General features: G+C 36.2%; 11 protein-coding genes and 2 pseudogenes across 13 annotated transcripts, besides 9 other annotated features; 11 read left to right on the forward strand and 2 right to left on the reverse strand.

Moving 5' to 3' along the window:
* Window positions 1-491: 491 nt before the first annotated feature.
* Window positions 492-6,076: a mobile genetic element.
* TVAGG3_0188250 lies at window positions 549-1,264 on the forward strand (annotated as a pseudogene). The gene has a single exon. A coding segment is annotated over exon 1 (716 nt).
* On the forward strand, window positions 1,342-1,536 carry TVAGG3_0188260 (protein of unknown function, DUF4106 family; the record flags this gene model as incomplete). The annotated part of the gene is made up of 1 exon (XM_051225858.1): window positions 1,342-1,536. One exon carries the CDS (start codon window positions 1,342-1,344, stop codon window positions 1,534-1,536), a length of 195 nt encoding a protein of 64 aa, XP_051110844.1.
* TVAGG3_0188270 (uncharacterized protein) lies at window positions 1,569-1,961 on the forward strand (the record flags this gene model as incomplete). The annotated part of the gene is made up of 1 exon (XM_051225859.1): window positions 1,569-1,961. The coding sequence occupies one exon, from the start codon at window positions 1,569-1,571 to the stop codon at window positions 1,959-1,961; it is 393 nt and encodes a 130-aa protein (XP_051110845.1).
* On the forward strand, window positions 3,550-4,083 carry TVAGG3_0188280 (protein of unknown function, DUF4106 family; the record flags this gene model as incomplete). Its single annotated transcript, XM_051225860.1, has 1 exon — window positions 3,550-4,083. One exon carries the CDS (start codon window positions 3,550-3,552, stop codon window positions 4,081-4,083), a length of 534 nt encoding a protein of 177 aa, XP_051110846.1.
* Window positions 4,287-4,314: a terminal%2Cinverted (terminal inverted repeat of Mariner transposon ID:TVAGG3_0188290).
* Window positions 4,287-5,581: a mobile genetic element.
* On the forward strand, window positions 4,381-5,501 carry TVAGG3_0188300 (annotated as a pseudogene). Its single transcript has one exon. A coding segment is annotated over exon 1 (1,121 nt).
* Window positions 5,554-5,581: a terminal%2Cinverted (terminal inverted repeat of Mariner transposon ID:TVAGG3_0188290).
* Window positions 6,077-6,611: 535 nt separating the features above from the next.
* TVAGG3_0188310 (uncharacterized protein) lies at window positions 6,612-7,493 on the reverse strand (the record flags this gene model as incomplete). Its single annotated transcript, XM_001285308.2, has 1 exon — window positions 6,612-7,493. One exon carries the CDS (start codon window positions 7,491-7,493, stop codon window positions 6,612-6,614), a length of 882 nt encoding a protein of 293 aa, XP_001285309.2.
* A 676-nt stretch (window positions 7,494-8,169) lies between these two features.
* TVAGG3_0188320 (protein of unknown function, DUF4106 family) lies at window positions 8,170-9,123 on the forward strand (the record flags this gene model as incomplete). Its single annotated transcript, XM_051225861.1, has 1 exon — window positions 8,170-9,123. A coding segment is annotated over one exon (954 nt), but the record flags the coding sequence as incomplete, so codon positions are not given.
* Window positions 9,124-10,230: 1,107 nt separating this feature from the next.
* Window positions 10,231-15,830: a mobile genetic element.
* Window positions 11,011-11,277, forward strand: TVAGG3_0188340 (protein of unknown function, DUF4106 family; the record flags this gene model as incomplete). The annotated part of the gene is made up of 1 exon (XM_051225862.1): window positions 11,011-11,277. The coding sequence occupies one exon, from the start codon at window positions 11,011-11,013 to the stop codon at window positions 11,275-11,277; it is 267 nt and encodes an 88-aa protein (XP_051110848.1).
* On the forward strand, window positions 11,652-12,657 carry TVAGG3_0188350 (protein of unknown function, DUF4106 family; the record flags this gene model as incomplete). The annotated part of the gene is made up of 1 exon (XM_051225863.1): window positions 11,652-12,657. A coding segment is annotated over one exon (1,006 nt), but the record flags the coding sequence as incomplete, so codon positions are not given.
* Window positions 14,031-14,058: a terminal%2Cinverted (terminal inverted repeat of Mariner transposon ID:TVAGG3_0188360).
* Window positions 14,031-15,334: a mobile genetic element.
* TVAGG3_0188370 (Mariner transposase) lies at window positions 14,127-15,254 on the forward strand (the record flags this gene model as incomplete). Its single annotated transcript, XM_051225864.1, has 1 exon — window positions 14,127-15,254. The coding sequence occupies one exon, from the start codon at window positions 14,127-14,129 to the stop codon at window positions 15,252-15,254; it is 1,128 nt and encodes a 375-aa protein (XP_051110850.1).
* Window positions 15,307-15,334: a terminal%2Cinverted (terminal inverted repeat of Mariner transposon ID:TVAGG3_0188360).
* Window positions 15,831-16,723: 893 nt separating the features above from the next.
* Window positions 16,724-17,282, reverse strand: TVAGG3_0188380 (uncharacterized protein; the record flags this gene model as incomplete). Its single annotated transcript, XM_051225865.1, has 1 exon — window positions 16,724-17,282. A coding segment is annotated over one exon (559 nt), but the record flags the coding sequence as incomplete, so codon positions are not given.
* Window positions 17,283-17,718: 436 nt separating this feature from the next.
* TVAGG3_0188390 (protein of unknown function, DUF4106 family) lies at window positions 17,719-18,356 on the forward strand (the record flags this gene model as incomplete). The annotated part of the gene is made up of 1 exon (XM_051225866.1): window positions 17,719-18,356. A coding segment is annotated over one exon (638 nt), but the record flags the coding sequence as incomplete, so codon positions are not given.
* A 64-nt stretch (window positions 18,357-18,420) lies between these two features.
* TVAGG3_0188400 (protein of unknown function, DUF4106 family) lies at window positions 18,421-19,713 on the forward strand (the record flags this gene model as incomplete). Its single annotated transcript, XM_051225867.1, has 1 exon — window positions 18,421-19,713. A coding segment is annotated over one exon (1,293 nt), but the record flags the coding sequence as incomplete, so codon positions are not given.
* A 271-nt stretch (window positions 19,714-19,984) lies between these two features.
* Window positions 19,985-20,618: part of a mobile genetic element that runs on past the window's edge.

The raw sequence follows: 20,618 nt of genomic DNA on the forward strand, positions 1-20,618 counted from the left end.
TTTTAAAACGGTCTCGGAATATATGAAATGCCAGCAGATGAGGTACAAGAAACTCCACAGGAAGAAGTTCAGATACAACCAGACATGGAAGAAATAGTTCAGCAACAACAGCTAGAAGAGCCTGAAGGAAACGAACAAGTCCCTCCTTTGGAAACTAACTTCACAGAACTAGATGAAGATTTGGAACAGCCGAAAATCTTGACCCTCAACAAGAGTATGAGGTGAATATGGAATCTTTCCAAGAGTCTAAGAAAAATTCGGCTGACATAGTAGAAGAATATCGAAAAATGTTTGCCGACATACAAAAGACTCCAACACCAGATGAAAATATTCAGCATAGAATGGAAGTACTGAAAGAAAATGTACGCAAATACAATAACCCTTTTTACTTACGACCATATAACGTTCAATCTTTGGCTGAACTCGGTGAAAATAAAAGGTTAAATTTCAACAAAACATATAGAAATGAAACATTGTTTAAAGTTCATTCAGAACCTAACCAATATGGAAACAAACCTACTTTTGTTTCTGCAGACTATGGAACTACAATGAGATGGGTCATAAAGCTAACCCGGATAGGTGGTTCATAAACTTACAACCTCAATTCCAAGAAGTTGTAGACGCAATGGAAGTGAATGGTGAACCAGATATAGCTGGTATTTTCAGCGCGGCTTTAATGCCATTGAAAGATATGAAACATGCAGATATTTTGAACCAGTATGAAATGAACATGGCTGATGGAAATATAACACCTGACGTTCTAGAACATTTATCTCAAAGAACTACACAGAACCATAAAGATGGTATATTTGGTGAAGAGTTTAGAAAGAAAGTTAGGGATAGAGAAGGAAGAGAACCTATTGTACATGACCTTGCAAACGAAAGTTTACAAAATGTCATAAAAACTTACTTTGCAGACAATGAAATGAGAAGGGATGAATATTTAAGAAAACTCAAATGGACAGTACCAAATGAAATGTTAGTATTGAAAAACATGTTCCTTGACAAAATAAAACCAACTACAGAAATAAATGACGCAAGACTGAAACGTTGGGTAAAAGCTTTCCCATTCACAAAAGATATTATTGGTTACATGGAAAGAAAACCAGAATGGCTACAAAAACATATATTTGGAAACGAGCTTATTCCATATGGACAAGCTATATTTGAAGAGCTTGAACCGGAAACTCAGGAAAGAGTCATGCAAACAATACGCGAAGACTCAAATACAAACTATGACAAACTCTTTCTAGGATATAGGTTACCTGAGATGGGCGACCAGAGCCCAAAGGCAAAAAGGACATGGGAAATTTACAACATACTAGTGAACATGAGGCAAAGATGCAACAACTTGAAGCAGAGGGCAAGTTACCAAAAGCGACACCAAAGAAGAAGAGAAGAGTAGAACAAAGTGAAAGTAGTGAAGAAGTAACTTCATCTAGTGAAAGTAGTGGCAATGAAGGAAAAAGAAGAGTTAAAAACTCAGTCAGGAAGAAAGTAAAGCTTGGTCCGAGTGGGTTCTATTATGACACATAAATCCAACTATTCTATATTTTTACCCATATGAAATGTACGCCGCTCAGAATATAACGCCAACAGTTTTGGATGCCATGAACGGAAATGTTTCCGAATGGTATAACGAATGCGACAATGCCATTAGAAGGTCAGAAATAGTTCCTGGAACTTACGAATATACAACTGCTGTTTCTTATGGAAACGTAGGTGAGTTTGGAGAAGGTTCTTCAACAACAGTAGATATTGCTTGCGACAGGTTTCATATTATTTCTATTGACAACTCTTTCTTATACGTGGAACAAGACATTGAAATAAAACCTTCTGCCAAGTTGTCTGACAAGAAAGGTTGCAATGGAATTTTCTATGTCGGATACCAATATGCTCCAGAAGTTTTCATGGGATATAAGATATATTCTAACTCTGACTTAGTTCAAACAGTAACATAGGCAAACTATGAATGGTTCGCTTTGAGAAACTCAGTACAACACAAGCTAGAGAACAAACAGACCAGTATGCCACCATTGAGAAAATAAGAAGACTTGACCCTAACGTTCCAGGAGTTTATGTTAACCTTTCTGGACAAACTGCAGCAGCAGTAACCAAAGTAAAACTGAAACTTAGAGTTCCTTTGTCATCTTTCCTCATCTTCAGGTTTTTAAGATACTTGCCAAACTGGGCAGGAAAAATTTCTATCGAACTTACTCCAAGCAAAAATAACTTAGTCATTGCACCAACACAAGACCCATTCACTATTACAGACGTAGAGGGAACAAATAAAACGTCATTCGCCGACTTTTGCAAAGACAAAGTTGACTTAGACTTTGGTTTCTCAAACTTCAACACTGAAGTAAACTATTATTTCAATGCTGCTGGAACTGCTTGGGACCCAGTTAAGTTCACATGCGAAAAATTTGAATGCAAGAGAATAGAAAGCAGACTTGCAGTCTATATGTTGGACCCAGATATTTCAAATGCTTTAGCTGCCAAATATATTGCAGTTCCACTTATGTTCCATATACACCAAATATCTGTCAAAGACTTTGCAGGTGAAGTTGGAAACCAAAGTGCTGACCCAGGTGCAAGAACAGATATTGCTTTAACAACTGCAATGAAACATGCAGATACTATGTTTGTACTGTTCAGACGAACTATAAATGACTATTCTTGTTTCTACAACCCCGGTATTAAATATCATATAAACATAGATGGCAAATATTATCCAAGAGAAGAATATTCTACAGTTGAAGATATGAGGTCATACAACTTGACATTAGATGCTATGAACTTTAACAACAACTTCACAACAACCATTAACCCTGAAATGCAAAGTTCTATTATGCCATATGTGAAAGTATGGACCCATACAGGAAGTCAAAAAACTCAATATACAAATGGAGACCGTTCAAACTTTTGGCTTGGCATTCCATTTGCTGACTCAGAAGACTTTATGGGTGGTATTTCAACTGTTGGTACAGTTCAAATACAATATACTGGTGACAGAGACGGTCCAGATGAATTGAAAGCAAAGAAGTTTACAAAACCAATAGCACTTTTCACGGAAGATGCTCTTTTGAAGATTCGTTCGATGAAACCTGCTGGGCTCCTCAGATTGGCATAACGACAGCTTCCATCGAGCAGATTTTGGCAGCAGGTCAGTAAGTTGTTCTTGAACTGACTTCTTCCGTCAAATATTGACAGTACGCCAGTTTTGACATAATATTGTATTATAAACTTACCTTTAGAAATATCTGTAAGTTTTGAAGTTATATTTTTGTCTGCTTCAAGAACTTTCACCATTTCAGTTATACCAACTTTCTTTGCTTTATGAAAATATTTTGGTTCAGCAAAGACTGCTATTCTATAACATTTTCCATTGTTTGTATAAAGAACTATTCTGTCAATGTATTTGTATTGTTTGTGTGTGTAAACTTTGTTTTGCTTCAATTCGAAGAGATACTCAAATACGTCCATCTTTTTATTCTAAGTAAAATGTCATTTCCGAAAAATAGAAGCGTAAGTGTTTCAAAAGGTTTAATGGCGGTGGCAGATGTGAAGTTAAATTCACCAACTCAAAAAAACAGTCAAAGTGTTATTGTCAATGTCAAAGACAGAGATGTTGAAGTGGGGAAACCATACGAAGACCAAGATGGTATAACAATTGTTCCTGTAAAAGAACCAACATATCCTGAAGTTAGCAGAGACTTAAGTTCTGTTGCAGATATTCGAAACGACTACCAACAACTGAAAGACAAACTTCAAACTCAGGAGAAGATTTGTCAAGCTTTAGGTATAATGTTAAACTTGGTCGAACACAACCCTGTAAAAGTGAACTCATATGTCATTGCACCTCATGAAGTTTTGAAAGAACTATTGAAACTTTTGACAGAGGCAGACGATATAAACATCAAAGAAATAGAACCCGACGTTAGTTGCTGTGGTGTTTCATATAATGTCATTGACAAGATATACGTTATGAAAGGAGGTGAAACGTTGAACTTAAAGTATAGTTTCCCAGACGTCATAAAAATATTTGACGACCACAACATTTCATTAAAATTTATTTGCTAAGTAAATGGCAGAAGACATAGTGGTTTATACTATTACGACTAAAAACCCTGAGTCATATAATTCTATAACAACAAACTTACAAAGTCCTCAAGGACGATATTGTAAACTAACTTTAAACACAATGACGACTAAAGCCTGTTTTGCTCTTTTGACACCAGAAGATTTTATTGTTGTGAATGGTAAAAAATACTCCTTTGAAGATATAGGGTGTCCAAAGGTGCGTTTAGCACAGCGCTCTATATGAGACTATTAAAGGAGATATATGCTGATTATAAATATAATAAAAAATATGAATATATGTATATGATGAGTATGTTGTATTTTGGCGCCATGCCGGGATATAAAATGAATTTTGAGACAAGAGGCGGTTTCGCGGGAAATTTTGGCGGGATTTTTTTCATTTTTTTAATGAATCATAAAGAAAACATCCTCGCTCTTGCAAAAAAATGCAAAGACTGTAAAAAAATCTACGAGACATTGGTAAAATGCTTCGGTATGGATGCTCCTAGCTATTCCACTGTAACGTATCATGTTAGGATGTATCACTTCATGAACAAAAAGGCGCCCATCATAAAAATTAACAAAAAATCGCCGGATCAAAGAAAAATCAAAGCAATTCTTCAAGCGCTAGATGAAGACCCAAGAGCATCACTCAGAAGGATAGAGGATGACAAAGATACACGTACAACAGTCAGTTATTATCTGCACAATTATTTGAACTACAAACTAGCGTATACACGTTGGGTTCCGCACAACCTTAATTCAGTTCAAAAAAAATCTAGAGTCCAATCTTCGAAAGAGCTCCTCTCTATATTGGGGTGCGTATCAATCCAAGAAGTTTCGCTTTTTAGTAACAGGGGACGAGTCTTGGTTTCAATATGCAACAGAAGCCAAAATCATGTGGATCCCGAAGGATGAAAATCCGCAAACATTCCGAAGAAAAAATTGACACACCAATGATGATGTTGTCGGTTTTTTGGGGCGTGAATGGCATCATCGCAATTGATATTCTTCAAAAACCTAATACGATGAATGCTCAGTATCTAATTGACAATGTTCTTACTCAATTATCAATTCTGATGAGTTTGAGAAATCCAAACAACAAAAACAAAAGTTTGCAATTCATTTTGATAATTCAAGAGTTCACAAAAGTCATAAGGTAATGAATTACTTGGTGGAAAACAATGTCAAAGTTGTTCCAAACCCAATTTATTCACCTGATATTGCACCCTCTGACTTTTATTTATTCGGCACGCTAAAAAAGAGAGCTGAAGGACGCGAATTCGCGAGTCCAGATGATCTTGAAAATTTTGTAAGAGCAATTTGAGCAATTTTCTCATGATGATTTAAAGCGTGTCTTTCAAGCCTGGATCGATCGCTGCGAACGCGTGATTGAATCCAATGGTGATTATATTTAAATAAACTTTATATATATGTAACTTGTTTATTTCTATTCGCAGTATTCAGGTTTGTGCTAAACACACCTTTGGACACCCTATACTTACTCAGATATACCACCAACAGGTTTTGTTGACTTATTTAATACTTTAAGTACGGGTGTAACATGTGCTGCAACTAGAGCAGGTTTCATTATGTTTGGATGTCCGACTGAGTTACTATAAACAATATGAGCTATAATACAAAACTTATATCTGGTTTTTACTACCAACAGTTTTCTATAACAGGAAAAGGTGTCATACAAGGAATGTCTATTCCATTGACTTTAAGTACACCTATTTTATATATTGTTTCAAACTTAGGTTCAAAGTGTTATTCGAATGTCGACAGAAACTACTATGACCAAAAGATACTTATGCGTATAAATAACACATTCTCTGCTGGTTTGCCTATTGTTCATTCGAATGCAGAGTTTTCAGCTTTAGTAAAACTCAAACACTTTAGCAAACATAAACTTAACCTTAGTTGACGCAAACTTTGTTCCTGTAAAACTTTTATGTCTATGTATTTGTCAATGACGGCAGAAAGTTTCGAATTGGAAGATGCGACTGGTGAAAGTATTGTATTACAAGAACAACTTCAACAACAAATAGCTCAAGAACAACAAATGCAACAAATAGCTCAAGAAACACAAATAGCTCAAGAATAAAAAAATATTTTTTTTATTTTTAATAAAATGTACAGAATAGATGTTTCAGATTTTTATGACTTCCAAGCGTTCAGAAATATGTGTCCATTTCGAGACTATAACAAAGCAGTCGAGAATTTGAAACGTTTAGTCATTTATGTCGACTCTGCCCCAGAATGTTATGTTATGAAAGAATGGTGTTGTGCATGAAAATTCGGTTCACTTCACTTCTGATAAAAGTGACAAGTTTACATGGCAAAATAGTTTACATGGCAAAATATATAGGGTATTTTTTTTAAAAGTAGTTATCTTTATATATAAAAATAAAACTTTTGATATATTTGAGTAAATGAAAAAAAAAGGTATTGGGGCTTCCAGGGGCTGCGCCCCTTCTAGCCCCGAAGATGTTTAGTATAAAATGAAGTTTTTATTCGGAAAATTGTTAGTCTTCTGGTGTGAATTCGGAGGACTCTTCTTGGATAGAGTCTTGTATTTCCTCCTCTTCTTCTTCTTCCTCCATTGCTTCTGGGAAGAAGCCTTCTTCTGGGTCGAAAACATTATATAATGTGTAATTGAATGACACATTATATCTTTGTTTGAGTTCGCTCCTGACAAAGAACTTAGTTCCAGGAATACAGAAGACTTCTGTGCGTTGGAAAAGCTGATGTCCTGGAACGAATTTGGCAATTAGAGACTTCTTTTTTCCGAATTGTTCAGGAGTTTCCATGACGACAGTAACAACATCTCCATCTGCGAGGTCTTGTTGTTGTTCGGAAAGGTAAAGAGCAATGATATGAATGGTTGCTGCGTTGAATTCGAGAAAGTCGAATTCAAATTGTGTTGTCGTATAGCATTCAAACCATTTTGTACAGTTGTCTCCGAACTCGTCAATGTATTCATCTTCGTCATATCCGTAACTAAAGACTTGGAATTCGGCAATTCTCTTGTCGAATGACCGTTGCATGTAACGAGGAAGATTTTGACGAACTTGGTATAAAGTTCTCAACATTATAAGCTTAGTAAATGTTGGAAAATACTGAACTAAGACATCGCTAAGCTCAATTGGACTTGGAATTGTCTTAGTAAGTTCAATTGAACTAGCAATTGCTTTGTTCAGAACTTCACAGAACTGAGTATTGTATGTAGCGTCTGGTTGTGTGTTTTCTTCGGCGTCTTTGAGATATTTAGAGCAAATTTGTTGAAGAATTTCTCTTAATTCGCTGTTAGACTTTTTGGTGGTTATTCTAACAGCTGTGCCAGTTCTTGGAGGTTGTGGGGCTTTGGCTTTGGTTAGCGGTTGAGAATTGTTAATGTTGGCTTCCATTAGACAAAAATAAACTGTTTTTTTCGGACTACTCATAGAAAAGTTTAAAATAAACCGTTTTCGTCAACGGTAACCCCCTCTATTTTTTTTATTTTATTGAAAAGTCTCCGTTGGCAAACCGTTCCATCTCAAATATTGAATGAACTATAAACGTTTTTTGTTTTCTATATATACTTTTTTGTCCAACGGTAAAACTTTTTACACAACGGTTTTGAGAGTCGTCGCCGTTGACTTTTTTGTAGAGCACTCAAAATAGTATAACTTTGTCCGGACAAGTAAGGGTCTATCGTCGCTACAGGAAAAGTTACAGGCGTTCCAAGGAAGTATACTTTGAGAAGCCTTTTCCCCTTATAGAATGAGAAGGACGGTTATTTTACAAAACTGACAACACTTTGACCGAGTAGTTTTTTGTGCTGAACAAAAAGTGTCATATAAACATCTGTCAAAAGCCGCTTTTTAACTTCACTTAAAATGCCACGTAAGCTACGTAAGAATATACGTAAGAGGAAGAGAGCATTGAAACATCCAATAGTAAAACTAACACCACAACAACAGTTGCAACAACAAATGCTGAATGACCCCACTATGTTGCAACAAATGTCAAGCAATCCTATGCTTTTAAACCGAGTTTCTTGGTGCACAGAGTGGAGGTTTAAGAGCGGCACTTTTAGCGAAAATGGCAGGCTATGGTGGAGCTGCAGACGGAACAGCATATAACCCTCAAAGTCAAATGAATTTGAGTTTACTCAAAAATCAAATATCAGATGTCAAAAAGTCAAACATAGACATACAGAAGCAAATAGGTGAAAACGAAAAGAAACTAGAATATGACAGACACACAAAGAAACTCAATGAGTTAAACGTAGAGAAAAAGAAGAAAGAAGAACAACTGAAAGAACTAAGTACAGAGGAATATGCGAAAAAAGTGTCAGAAAAAGCAACAGAAGTAGCAAAAATGGAACAAGATGTCATAAATTTGAAAAACCATACTACTCGATATAAAGTACTGAAAGATGAAGAGATAAAACAAAAAGCCCTGAAGACATATATGGATAGCGATGAGTATAAAAAAGAAGTTGAAGCAAATGTAAAGGCAGAAAAACTTTTACAGTTGCAAAACCAAACCGTACAGTATGAAAACTTAGCACAAGAAAGTAAAAATAACGACGCAGCCATGCAAAAGGCAATGAAAAGCGCAGAATATATAAAAGCTAACAATGACTGGTTAGATGCCCAAGCCAACGCTAAAGCAGCCCAACTTATAGGGTCAATAAGGACAAAAATACAAGCGGATGAAGACAGTTCAAATGAAGCTTTAATGAATGCTGACTTTAAGAACGCCTTCGAAGCTCTTCATAGTAAGGTGAAACTAGTGAACGACTTCTCATCTGGAAAGAAACTGAAGTCTGAAGGTTTCGACAACGAGTTAAGAGAAGTAGCACAAAATATGACGAAAATAACAGATGCAGCAACGAGACAGGCAGTTCAAAGTGCCTATGACGCCGTTAGAGCAACTGTTGTGGAAAGTCAAGAAAAAGAGTTACAACAGACCAAAACAGACCTAGTAAATGCTTTCTTAAAAACGAAAAGTCAGGTAGGACATTATGCTGCAGATGGAACATATGTGCCAGCTGGTGGAACTTATATACCACCAAACCCTCCAAGAGAAGCACCTGCACCAGGACTACCTAAAACATTTACATCGTCACATGGACACAGACACAAGCATGCACCAAAACCAACACAACAACCAACAGTTCAAAATCCAGCACAACAACAACAACCAGCACAACAACCACCTCCACAACCAGCACAGCAACCAACAGTTCAAAACCCTGCACAACAACAACCACAAACAGAGCAAGGACATAAAAGAAGTAGAGAACAAGGAAACCAAGAATTCTTAAAAATGCTAAAGGAAGATTATGGTTACTCAGATACTCTTGACTTTAGTGACAGATATAAAGAAGCTATTAGAAAGTTCAAGGAAGGAAATACTGACCCGAACCTATTTAGCTTTATGGCTCAGCACCAAATGGGATATAATTTCAAACCTGGAAAATACAAGCTCGCTAAGGGATATGATTTAATAGCATATCATCCAAATGACATGACTGAATTTACTCCGAGATATTTGGTGTCAGAGCTAAATGACAATTCAACTCTCTTCATGAAACGCGTAAAAAATAGAGACGGAACGAAAGAAGAAAGGTTTATGAGTCCGGATGACTTAGATAGGGAACTTGTTAAAAACGGTCTCGGAATATATGAAATGCCAGCAGATGAGGTACAAGAAACTCCACAGGAAGAAGTTCAGATACAACCAGACATGGAAGAAATAGTTCAGCAACAACAGCTAGAAGAGCCTGAAGGAAACGAACAAGTCCCTCCTTTGGAAACTAACTTCACAGAACTAGATGAAGATTTGGAACAGCCGAAAAATCTTGACCCTCAACAAGAGTATGAGGTGAATATGGAATCTTTCCAAGAGTCTAAGAAAAATTCGGCTGACATAGTAGAAGAATATCGAAAAATGTTTGCCGACATACAAAAGACTCCAACACCAGATGAAAATATTCAGCATAGAATGGAAGTACTGAAAGAAAATGTACGCAAATACAATAACCCTTTTTACTTACGACCATATAACGTTCAATCTTTGGCTGAACTCGGTGAAAATAAAAGGTTAAATTTCAACAAAACATATAGAAATGAAACATTGTTTAAAGTTCATTCAGAACCTAACCAAGATGGAAACAAACCTACTTTTGTTTCTGCAGACTATGGAACTACAATGAGATGGGGTCATAAAGCTAACCCGGATAGGTGGTTCATAAACTTACAACCTCAATTCCAAGAAGTTGTAGACGCAATGGAAGTGAATGGTGAACCAGATATAGCTGGTATTTTCAGCGCGGCTTTAATGCCATTGAAAGATATGAAACATGCAGATATTTTGAACCAGTATGAAATGAACATGGCTGATGGAAATATAACACCTGACGTTCTAGAACATTTATCTCAAAGAACTACACAGAACCATAAAGATGGTATATTTGGTGAAGAGTTTAGAAAGAAAGTTAGGGATAGAGAAGGAAGAGAACCTATTGTACATGACCTTGCAAACGAAAGTTTACAAAATGTCATAAAAACTTACTTTGCAGACAATGAAATGAGAAGGGATGAATATTTAAGAAAACTCAAATGGACAGTACCAAATGAAATGTTAGTATTGAAAAACATGTTCCTTGACAAAATAAAACCAACTACAGAAATAAATGACGCAAGACTGAAACGTTGGGTAAAAGCTTTCCCATTCACAAAAGATATTATTGGTTACATGGAAAGAAAACCAGAATAGCTACAAAAACATATATTTGGAAACGAGCTTATTCCATATGGACAAGCTATATTTGAAGAGCTTGAACCGGAAACTCAGGAAAGAGTCATGCAAACAATACGCGAAGACTCAAATACAAACTATGACAAACTCTTTCTAGGATATAGGTTACCTGAGATGGGCGACCAGAGCCCAAAGGCAAAAAGGACATGGGAAATTTACAACATACTAGGTGAACATGAGGCAAAGATGCAACAACTTGAAGCAGAGGGCAAGTTACCAAAAGCGACACCAAAGAAGAAGAGAAGAGTAGAACAAAGTGAAAGTAGTGAAGAAGTAACTTCATCTAGTGAAAGTAGTGGCAATGAAGGAAAAAGAAGAGTTAAAAACTCAGTCAGGAAGAAAGTAAAGCTTGGTCCGAGTGGGTTCTATTATGACACATAAATCCAACTATTCTATATTTTTACCCATATGAAATGTACGCCGCTCAGAATATAACGCCAACAGTTTTGGATGCCATGAACGGAAATGTTTCCGAATGGTATAACGAATGCGACAATGCCATTAGAAGGTCAGAAATAGTTCCTGGAACTTACGAATATACAACTGCTGTTTCTTATGGAAACGTAGGTGAGTTTGGAGAAGGTTCTTCAACAACAGTAGATATTGCTTGCGACAGGTTTCATATTATTTCTATTGACAACTCTTTCTTATACGTGGAACAAGACATTGAAATAAAACCTTCTGCCAAGTTGTCTGACAAGAAAGGTTGCAATGGAATTTTCTATGTCGGATACCAATATGCTCCAGAAGTTTTCATGGGATATAAGATATATTCTAACTCTGACTTAGTTCAAACAGTAACATGGGCAAACTATGAATGGTTCGCTTTGAGAAACTCAGTACAACCACAAGCTAGAGAACAAACAGACCAGTATGCCACCATTGAGAAAATAAGAAGACTTGACCCTAACGTTCCAGGAGTTTATGTTAACCTTTCTGGACAAACTGCAGCAGCAGTAACCAAAGTAAAACTGAAACTTAGAGTTCCTTTGTCATCTTTCCTCATCTTCAGGTTTTTAAGATACTTGCCAAACTGGGCAGGAAAAATTTCTATCGAACTTACTCCAAGCAAAAATAACTTAGTCATTGCACCAACACAAGACCCATTCACTATTACAGACGTAGAGGGAACAAATAAAACGTCATTCGCCGACTTTTGCAAAGACAAAGTTGACTTAGACTTTGGTTTCTCAAACTTCAACACTGAAGTAAACTATTATTTCAATGCTGCTGGAACTGCTTGGGACCCAGTTAAGTTCACATGCGAAAAATTTGAATGCAAGAGAATAGAAAGCAGACTTGCAGTCTATATGTTGGACCCAGATATTTCAAATGCTTTAGCTGCCAAATATATTGCAGTTCCACTTATGTTCCATATACACCAAATATCTGTCAAAGACTTTGCAGGTGAAGTTGGAAACCAAAGTGCTGACCCAGGTGCAAGAACGGATATTGCTTTAACAACTGCAATGAAACATGCAGATACTATGTTTGTACTGTTCAGACGAACTATAAATGACTATTCTTGTTTCTACAACCCCGGTATTAAATATCATATAAACATAGATGGCAAATATTATCCAAGAGAAGAATATTCTACAGTTGAAGATATGAGGTCATACAACTTGACATTAGATGCTATGAACTTTAACAACAACTTCACAACAACCATTAACCCTGAAATGCAAAGTTCTATTATGCCATATGTGAAAGTATGGACCCATACAGGAAGTCAAAAAACTCAATATACAAATGGAGACCGTTCAAACTTTTGGCTTGGCATTCCATTTGCTGACTCAGAAGACTTTATGGGTGGTATTTCAACTGTTGGTACAGTTCAAATACAATATACTGGTGACAGAGACGGTCCAGATGAATTGAAAGCAAAGAAGTTTACAAAACCAATAGCACTTTTCACGGAAGATGCTCTTTTGAAGATTCGTTCGATGAAACCTGCTGGGGCTCCTCAGATTGGCATAACGACAGCTTCCATCGAGCAGATTTTGGCAGCAGGTCAGTAAGTTGTTCTTGAACTGACTTCTCTCCGTCAAATATTGACAGTACGCCAGTTTTGACATAATATTGTATTATAAACTTACCTTTAGAAATATCTGTAAGTTTTGAAGTTATATTTTTGTCTGCTTCAAGAACTTTCACCATTTCAGTTATACCAACTTTCTTTGCTTTATGAAAATATTTTGGTTCAGCAAAGACTGCTATTCTATAACATTTTCCATTGTTTGTATAAAGAACTATTCTGTCAATGTATTTGTATTGTTTGTGTGTGTAAACTTTGTTTTGCTTCAATTCGAAGAGATACTCAAATACGTCCATCTTTTTATTCTAAGTAAAATGTCATTTCCGAAAAATAGAAGCGTAAGTGTTTCAAAAGGTTTAATGGCGGTGGCAGATGTGAAGTTAAATTCACCAACTCAAACAAACAGTCAAAGTGTTATTGTCAATGTCAAAGACAGAGATGTTGAAGTGGGGAAACCATACGAAGACCAAGATGGTATAACAATTGTTCCTGTAAAAGAACCAACATATCCTGAAGTTAGCAGAGACTTAAGTTCTGTTGCAGATATTCGAAACGACTACCAACAACTGAAAGACAAACTTCAAACTCAGGAGAAGATTTGTCAAGCTTTAGGTATAATGTTAAACTTGGTCGAACACAACCCTGTAAAAGTGAACTCATATGTCATTGCACCTCATGAAGTTTTGAAAGAACTATTGAAACTTTTGACAGAGGCAGACGATATAAACATCAAAGAAATAGAACCCGACGTTAGTTGCTGTGGTGTTTCATATAATGTCATTGACAAGATATACGTTATGAAAGGAGGTGAAACGTTGAACTTAAAGTATAGTTTCCCAGACGTCATAAAAATATTTGACGACCACAACATTTCATTAAAATTTATTTGCTAAGTAAATGGCAGAAGACATAGTGGTTTATACTATTACGACTAAAAACCCTGAGTCATATAATTCTATAACAACAAACTTACAAAGTCCTCAAGGACGATATTGTAAACTAACTTTAAACACAATGACGACTAAAGCCTGTTTTGCTCTTTTGACACCAGAAGATTTTATTGTTGTGAATGGTAAAAAATACTCCTTTGAAGATATAGGGTGTCCAAAGGTGCGTTTAGCACAGCGCTCTATATGAGACTATTAAAGGAGATATATGCTGATTATAAATATATAATAAAAAATATGAATATATGTATATGATGAGTATGTTGTATTTTGGCGCCATGCCGGGATATAAAATGAATTTTGAGACAAGAGGCGGTTTCGCGGGAAATTTTGGCGGGATTTTTTTCATTTTTTTAATGAATCATAAAGAAAACATCCTCGCTCTTGCAAAAAAATGCAAAGACTGTAAAAAAATCTACGAGACATTGGTAAAATGCTTCGGTATGGATGCTCCTAGCTATTCCACTGTAACGTATCATGTTAGGATGTATCACTTCATGAACAAAAAGGCGCCCATCATAAAAATTAACAAAAAATCGCCGGATCAAAGAAAAATCAAAGCAATTCTTCAAGCGCTAGATGAAGACCCAAGAGCATCACTCAGAAGGATAGAGGAGATGACAAAGATACCACGTACAACAGTCAGTTATTATCTGCACAATTATTTGAACTACAAACTAGCGTATACACGTTGGGTTCCGCACAACCTTAATTCAGTTCAAAAAAAATCTAGAGTCCAATCTTCGAAAGAGCTCCTCTCTATATTGGGTGCGTATCAATCCAAGAAGTTTCGCTTTTTAGTAACAGGGGACGAGTCTTGGTTTCAATATGCAACAGAAGCCAAAATCATGTGGATCCCGAAGGATGAAAATCCGCAAACATTCCCGAAGAAAAAAATTGACACACCAATGATGATGTTGTCGGTTTTTTGGGGCGTGAATGGCATCATCGCAATTGATATTCTTCAAAAACCTAATACGATGAATGCTCAGTATCTAATTGACAATGTTCTTACTCAAATTATCAATTCTGATGAGTTTGAGAAATCCAAACAACAAAAACAAAAGTTTGCAATTCATTTTGATAATTCAAGAGTTCACAAAAGTCATAAGGTAATGAATTACTTGGTGGAAAACAATGTCAAAGTTATTCCAAACCCAATTTATTCACCTGATATTGCACCCTCTGACTTTTATTTATTCGGCACGCTAAAAAAGAGAGCTGAAGGACGCGAATTCGCGAGTCCAGATGATCTTGAAAATTTTGTAAGAGAGCAATTTGAGCAATTTTCTCATGATGATTTAAAGCGTGTCTTTCAAGCCTGGATCGATCGCTGCGAACGCGTGATTGAATCCAATGGTGATTATATTTAAATAAACTTTATATATATGTAACTTGTTTATTTCTATTCGCAGTATTCAGGTTTGTGCTAAACACACCTTTGGACACCCTATACTTACTCAGATATACCACCAACAGGTTTTGTTGACTTATTTAATACTTTAAGTACGGGTGTAACATGTGCTGCAACTAGAGCAGGTTTCATTATGTTTGGATGTCCGACTGAGTTTACTATAAACAATATGAGCTATAATACAAAACTTATATCTGGTTTTTACTACCAACAGTTTCCTATAACAGGAAAAGGTGTCATACAAGGAATGTCTATTCCATTGACTTTAAGTACACCTATTTTATATATTGTTTCAAACTTAGGTTCAAAGTGTTATTCGAATGTCGACAGAAACTACTATGACCAAAAGATACTTATGCGTATAAATAACACATTCTCTGCTGGTTTGCCTATTGTTCATTCGAATGCAGAGTTTTCAGCTTTAGTAAACTCAAACACTTTAGCAAACATAAACTTAACCTTAGTTGACGCAAACTTTGTTCCTGTAAAACTTTTATGTCCTATGTATTTGTCAATGACGGCAGAAAGTTTCGAATTGGAAGATGCGACTGGTGAAAGTATTGTATTACAAGAACAACTTCAACAACAAATAGCTCAAGAACAACAAATGCAACAAATAGCTCAAGAACAACAAATAGCTCAAGAATAAAAAAATATTTTTTTTATTTTTATAAAAATGTACAGAATAGATGTTTCAGATTTTTATGACTTCCAAGCGTTCAGAAATATGTGTCCATTTCGAGACTATAACAAAGCAGTCGAGAATTTGAAACGTTTAGTCATTTATGTCGACTCTGCCCCAGAATGTTATGTTATGAAAGAATGGTGTTGTGCATGAAAATTCGGTTCACTTCACTTCTGATAAAAGTGACAAGTTTACATGGCAAAATAGTTTACATGGCAAAATATATAGGGTATTTTTTTTAAAAGTAGTTATCTTTATATATAAAAATAAAACTTTTGATATATTTGAGTAAATGAAAAAAAAAGGTATTGGGGCTTCCAGGGGCTGCGCCCCTTCTAGCCCCGAAGATGTTTAGTATAAAATGAAGTTTTTATTCGGAAAATTGTTAGTCTTCTGGTGTGAATTCGGAGGACTCTTCTTGGATAGAGTCTTGTATTTCCTCCTCTTCTTCTTCTTCCTCCATTGCTTCTGGGAAGAAGCCTTCTTCTGGGTCGAAAACATTATATAATGTGTAATTGAATGACACATTATATCTTTGTTTGAGTTCGCTCCTGACAAAGAACTTAGTTCCAGGAATACAGAAGACTTCTGTGCGTTGGAAAAGCTGATGTCCTGGAACGAATTTGGCAATTAGAGACTTCTTTTTCCGAATTGTTCAGGAGTTTCCATGACGACAGTAACAACATCTCCATCTGCGAGGTCTTGTTGTTGTTCGGAAAGGTAAAGAGCAATGATATGAATGGTTGCTGCGTTGAATTCGAGAAAGTCGAATTCAAATTGTGTTGTCGTATAGCATTCAAACCATTTTGTACAGTTGTCTCCGAACTCGTCAATGTATTCATCTTCGTCATATCCGTAACTAAAGACTTGGAATTCGGCAATTCTCTTGTCGAATGACCGTTGCATGTAACGAGGAAGATTTTGACGAACTTGGTATAAAGTTCTCAACATTATAAGCTTAGTAAATGTTGGAAAATACTGAACTAAGACATCGCTAAGCTCAATTGGACTTGGAATTGTCTTAGTAAGTTCAATTGAACTAGCAATTGCTTTGTTCAGAACTTCACAGAACTGAGTATTGTATGTAGCGTCTGGTTGTGTGTTTTCTTCGGCGTCTTTGAGATATTTAGAGCAAATTTGTTGAAGAATTTCTCTTAATTCGCTGTTAGACTTTTTGGTGGTTATTCTAACAGCTGTGCCAGTTCTTGGAGGTTGTGGGGCTTTGGCTTTGGTTAGCGGTTGAGAATTGTTAATGTTGGCTTCCATTAGACAAGAATAAACTGTTTTTTTCGGACTACTCATAGAAAAGTTTAAAATAAACCGTTTTCGTCAACGGTAACCCCCTCTATTTTTTTTATTTTATTGAAAAGTCTCCGTTGGCAAACCGTTCCATCTCAAATATTGAATGAACTATAAACGTTTTTTGTTTTCTATATATACTTTTTTGTCCAACGGTAAAACTTTTTACACAACGGTTTTGAGAGTCGTCGCCGTTGACTTTTTTGTAGAGCACTCAAAATAGTATAACTTTGTCCGGACAAGTAAGGGTCTATCGTCGCTACAGGAAAAGTTACAGGCGTTCCAAGGAAGTATACTTTGAGAAGCCTTTTCCCCTTATAGAATGAGATAGGACGGTTATTTTACAAAACTGACAACACTTTGACCGAGTAGTTTTTTGTGCTGAACAAAAAGTGTCATATAAACATCTGTCAAAAGCCGCTTTTTAACTTCACTTAAAATGCCACGTAAGCTACGTAAGAATATACGTAAGAGGAAGAGAGCATTGAAACATCCAATAGTAAAACTAACACCACAACAACAGTTGCAACAACAAATGCTGAATGACCCCACTATGTTGCAACAAATGTCAAGCAATCCTATGCTTTTAAACCGAGTTCTTGGTGCACAGAGTGGAGGTTTAAGAGCGGCACTTTTAGCGAAAATGGCAGGCTATGGTGGAGCTGCAGACGGAACAGCATATAACCCTCAAAGTCAAATGAATTTGAGTTTACTCAAAAATCAAATATCAGATGTCAAAAAGTCAAACATAGACATACAGAAGCAAATAGGTGAAAACGAAAAGAAACTAGAATATGACAGACACACAAAGAAACTCAATGAGTTAAACGTAGAGAAAAAGAAGAAAGAAGAACAACTGAAAGAACTAAGTACAGAGGAATATGCGAAAAAAGTGTCAGAAAAAGCAACAGAAGTAGCAAAAATGGAACAAGATGTCATAAATTTGAAAAACCATACTACTCGATATAAAGTACTGAAAGATGAAGAGATAAAACAAAAAGCCCTGAAGACATATATGGATAGCGATGAGTATAAAAAAGAAGTTGAAGCAAATGTAAAGGCAGAAAAACTTTTACAGTTGCAAAACCAAACCGTACAGTATGAAAACTTAGCACAAGAAAGTAAAAATAACGACGCAGCCATGCAAAAGGCAATGAAAAGCGCAGAATATATAAAAGCTAACAATGACTGGTTAGATGCCCAAGCCAACGCTAAAGCAGCCCAACTTATAGGGTCAATAAGGACAAAAATACAAGCGGATGAAGACAGTTCAAATGAAGCTTTAATGAATGCTGACTTTAAGAACGCCTTCGAAGCTCTTCATAGTAAGGTGAAACTAGTGAACGACTTCTCATCTGGAAAGAAACTGAAGTCTGAAGGTTTCGACAACGAGTTAAGAGAAGTAGCACAAAATATGACGAAAATAACAGATGCAGCAACGAGACAGGCAGTTCAAAGTGCCTATGACGCCGTTAGAGCAACTGTTGTGGAAAGTCAAGAAAAAGAGTTACAACAGACCAAAACAGACCTAGTAAATGCTTTCTTAAAAACGAAAAGTCAGGTAGGACATTATGCTGCAGATGGAACATATGTGCCAGCTGGTGGAACTTATATACCACCAAACCCTCCAAGAGAAGCACCTGCACCAGGACTACCTAAAACATTTACATCGTCACATGGACACAGACACAAGCATGCACCAAAACCAACACAACAACCAACAGTTCAAAATCCAGCACAACAACAACAACCAGCACAACAACCACCTCCACAACCAGCACAGCAACCAACAGTTCAAAACCCTGCACAACAACAACCACAAACAGAGCAAGGACATAAAAGAAGTAGAGAACAAGGAAACCAAGAATTCTTAAAAATGCTAAAGGAAGATTATGGTTACTCAGATACTCTTGACTTTAGTGACAGATATAAAGAAGCTATTAGAAAGTTCAAGGAAGGAAATACTGACCCGAACCTATTTAGCTTTATGGCTCAGCACCAAATGGGATATAATTTCAAACCTGGAAAATACAAGCTCGCTAAGGGATATGATTTAATAGCATATCATCCAAATGACATGACTGAATTTACTCCGAGATATTTGGTGTCAGAGCTAAATGACAATTCAACTCTCTTCATGAAACGCGTAAAAAATAGAGACGGAACGAAAGAAGAAAGGTTTATGAGTCCGGATGACTTAGATAGGGAACTTGTTAAAAACGGTCTCGGAATATATGAAATGCCAGCAGATGAGGTACAAGAAACTCCACAGGAAGAAGTTCAGATACAACCAGACATGGAAGAAATAGTTCAGCAACAACAGCTAGAAGAGCCTGAAGGAAACGAACAAGTCCCTCCTTTGGAAACTAACTTCACAGAACTAGATGAAGATTTGGAACAGCCGAAAAATCTTGACCCTCAACAAGAGTATGAGGTGAATATGGAATCTTTCCAAGAGTCTAAGAAAAATTCGGCTGACATAGTAGAAGAATATCGAAAAATGTTTGCCGACATACAAAAGACTCCAACACCAGATGAAAATATTCAGCATAGAATGGAAGTACTGAAAAGAAAATGTACGCAAATACAATAACCCTTTTTACTTACGACCATATAACGTTCAATCTTTGGCTGAACTCGGTGAAAATAAAAGGTTAAATTTCAACAAAACATATAGAAATGAAACATTGTTTAAAGTTCATTCAGAACCTAACCAAGATGGAAACAAACCTACTTTTGTTTCTGCAGACTATGGAACTACAATGAGATGGGTCATAAAGCTAACCCGGATAGGTGGTTCATAAACTTACAACCTCAATTCAAGAAGTTGTAGACGCAATGGAAGTGAATGCGTGAACCAGATATAGCTGGTATTTTCAGCCGGCTTTAATGCCATTGAAAGATATGAAACATGCAGATATTTTGAACCAGTATGAAATGAACATGGCTGATGAAATATAACACCTGACGTTCTAGAACATTTATCTCAAAGAACTACACAGAACCATAAAGATGGTATATTTGGTGAAGAGTTTAGAAAGAAAGTTAGGGATAGAGAAGGAAGAGAACCTATTGTACATGACCTTGCAAACGAAAGTTTACAAAATGTCATAAAAACTTACTTTGCAGACAATGAAATGAGAAGGATGAATATTTAAGAAAACTCAAATGGACAGTACCAAATGAAATGTTAGTATTGAAAAACATGTTCCTTGACAAAAATAAAACCAACTACAGAAATAAATGACGCAAGACTGAAACGTTGGGTAAAAGCTTTCCCATTCACAAAAGATATTATTGGTTACATGGAAAGAAAACCAGAATAGCTACAAAAACATA

The sequence above is a fragment of the Trichomonas vaginalis genome, chromosome IV (genome assembly GCF_026262505.1).
Source record: "Trichomonas vaginalis G3 chromosome IV, whole genome shotgun sequence".
Lineage (NCBI taxonomy): Eukaryota > Parabasalia > Trichomonadida > Trichomonadidae > Trichomonas > Trichomonas vaginalis.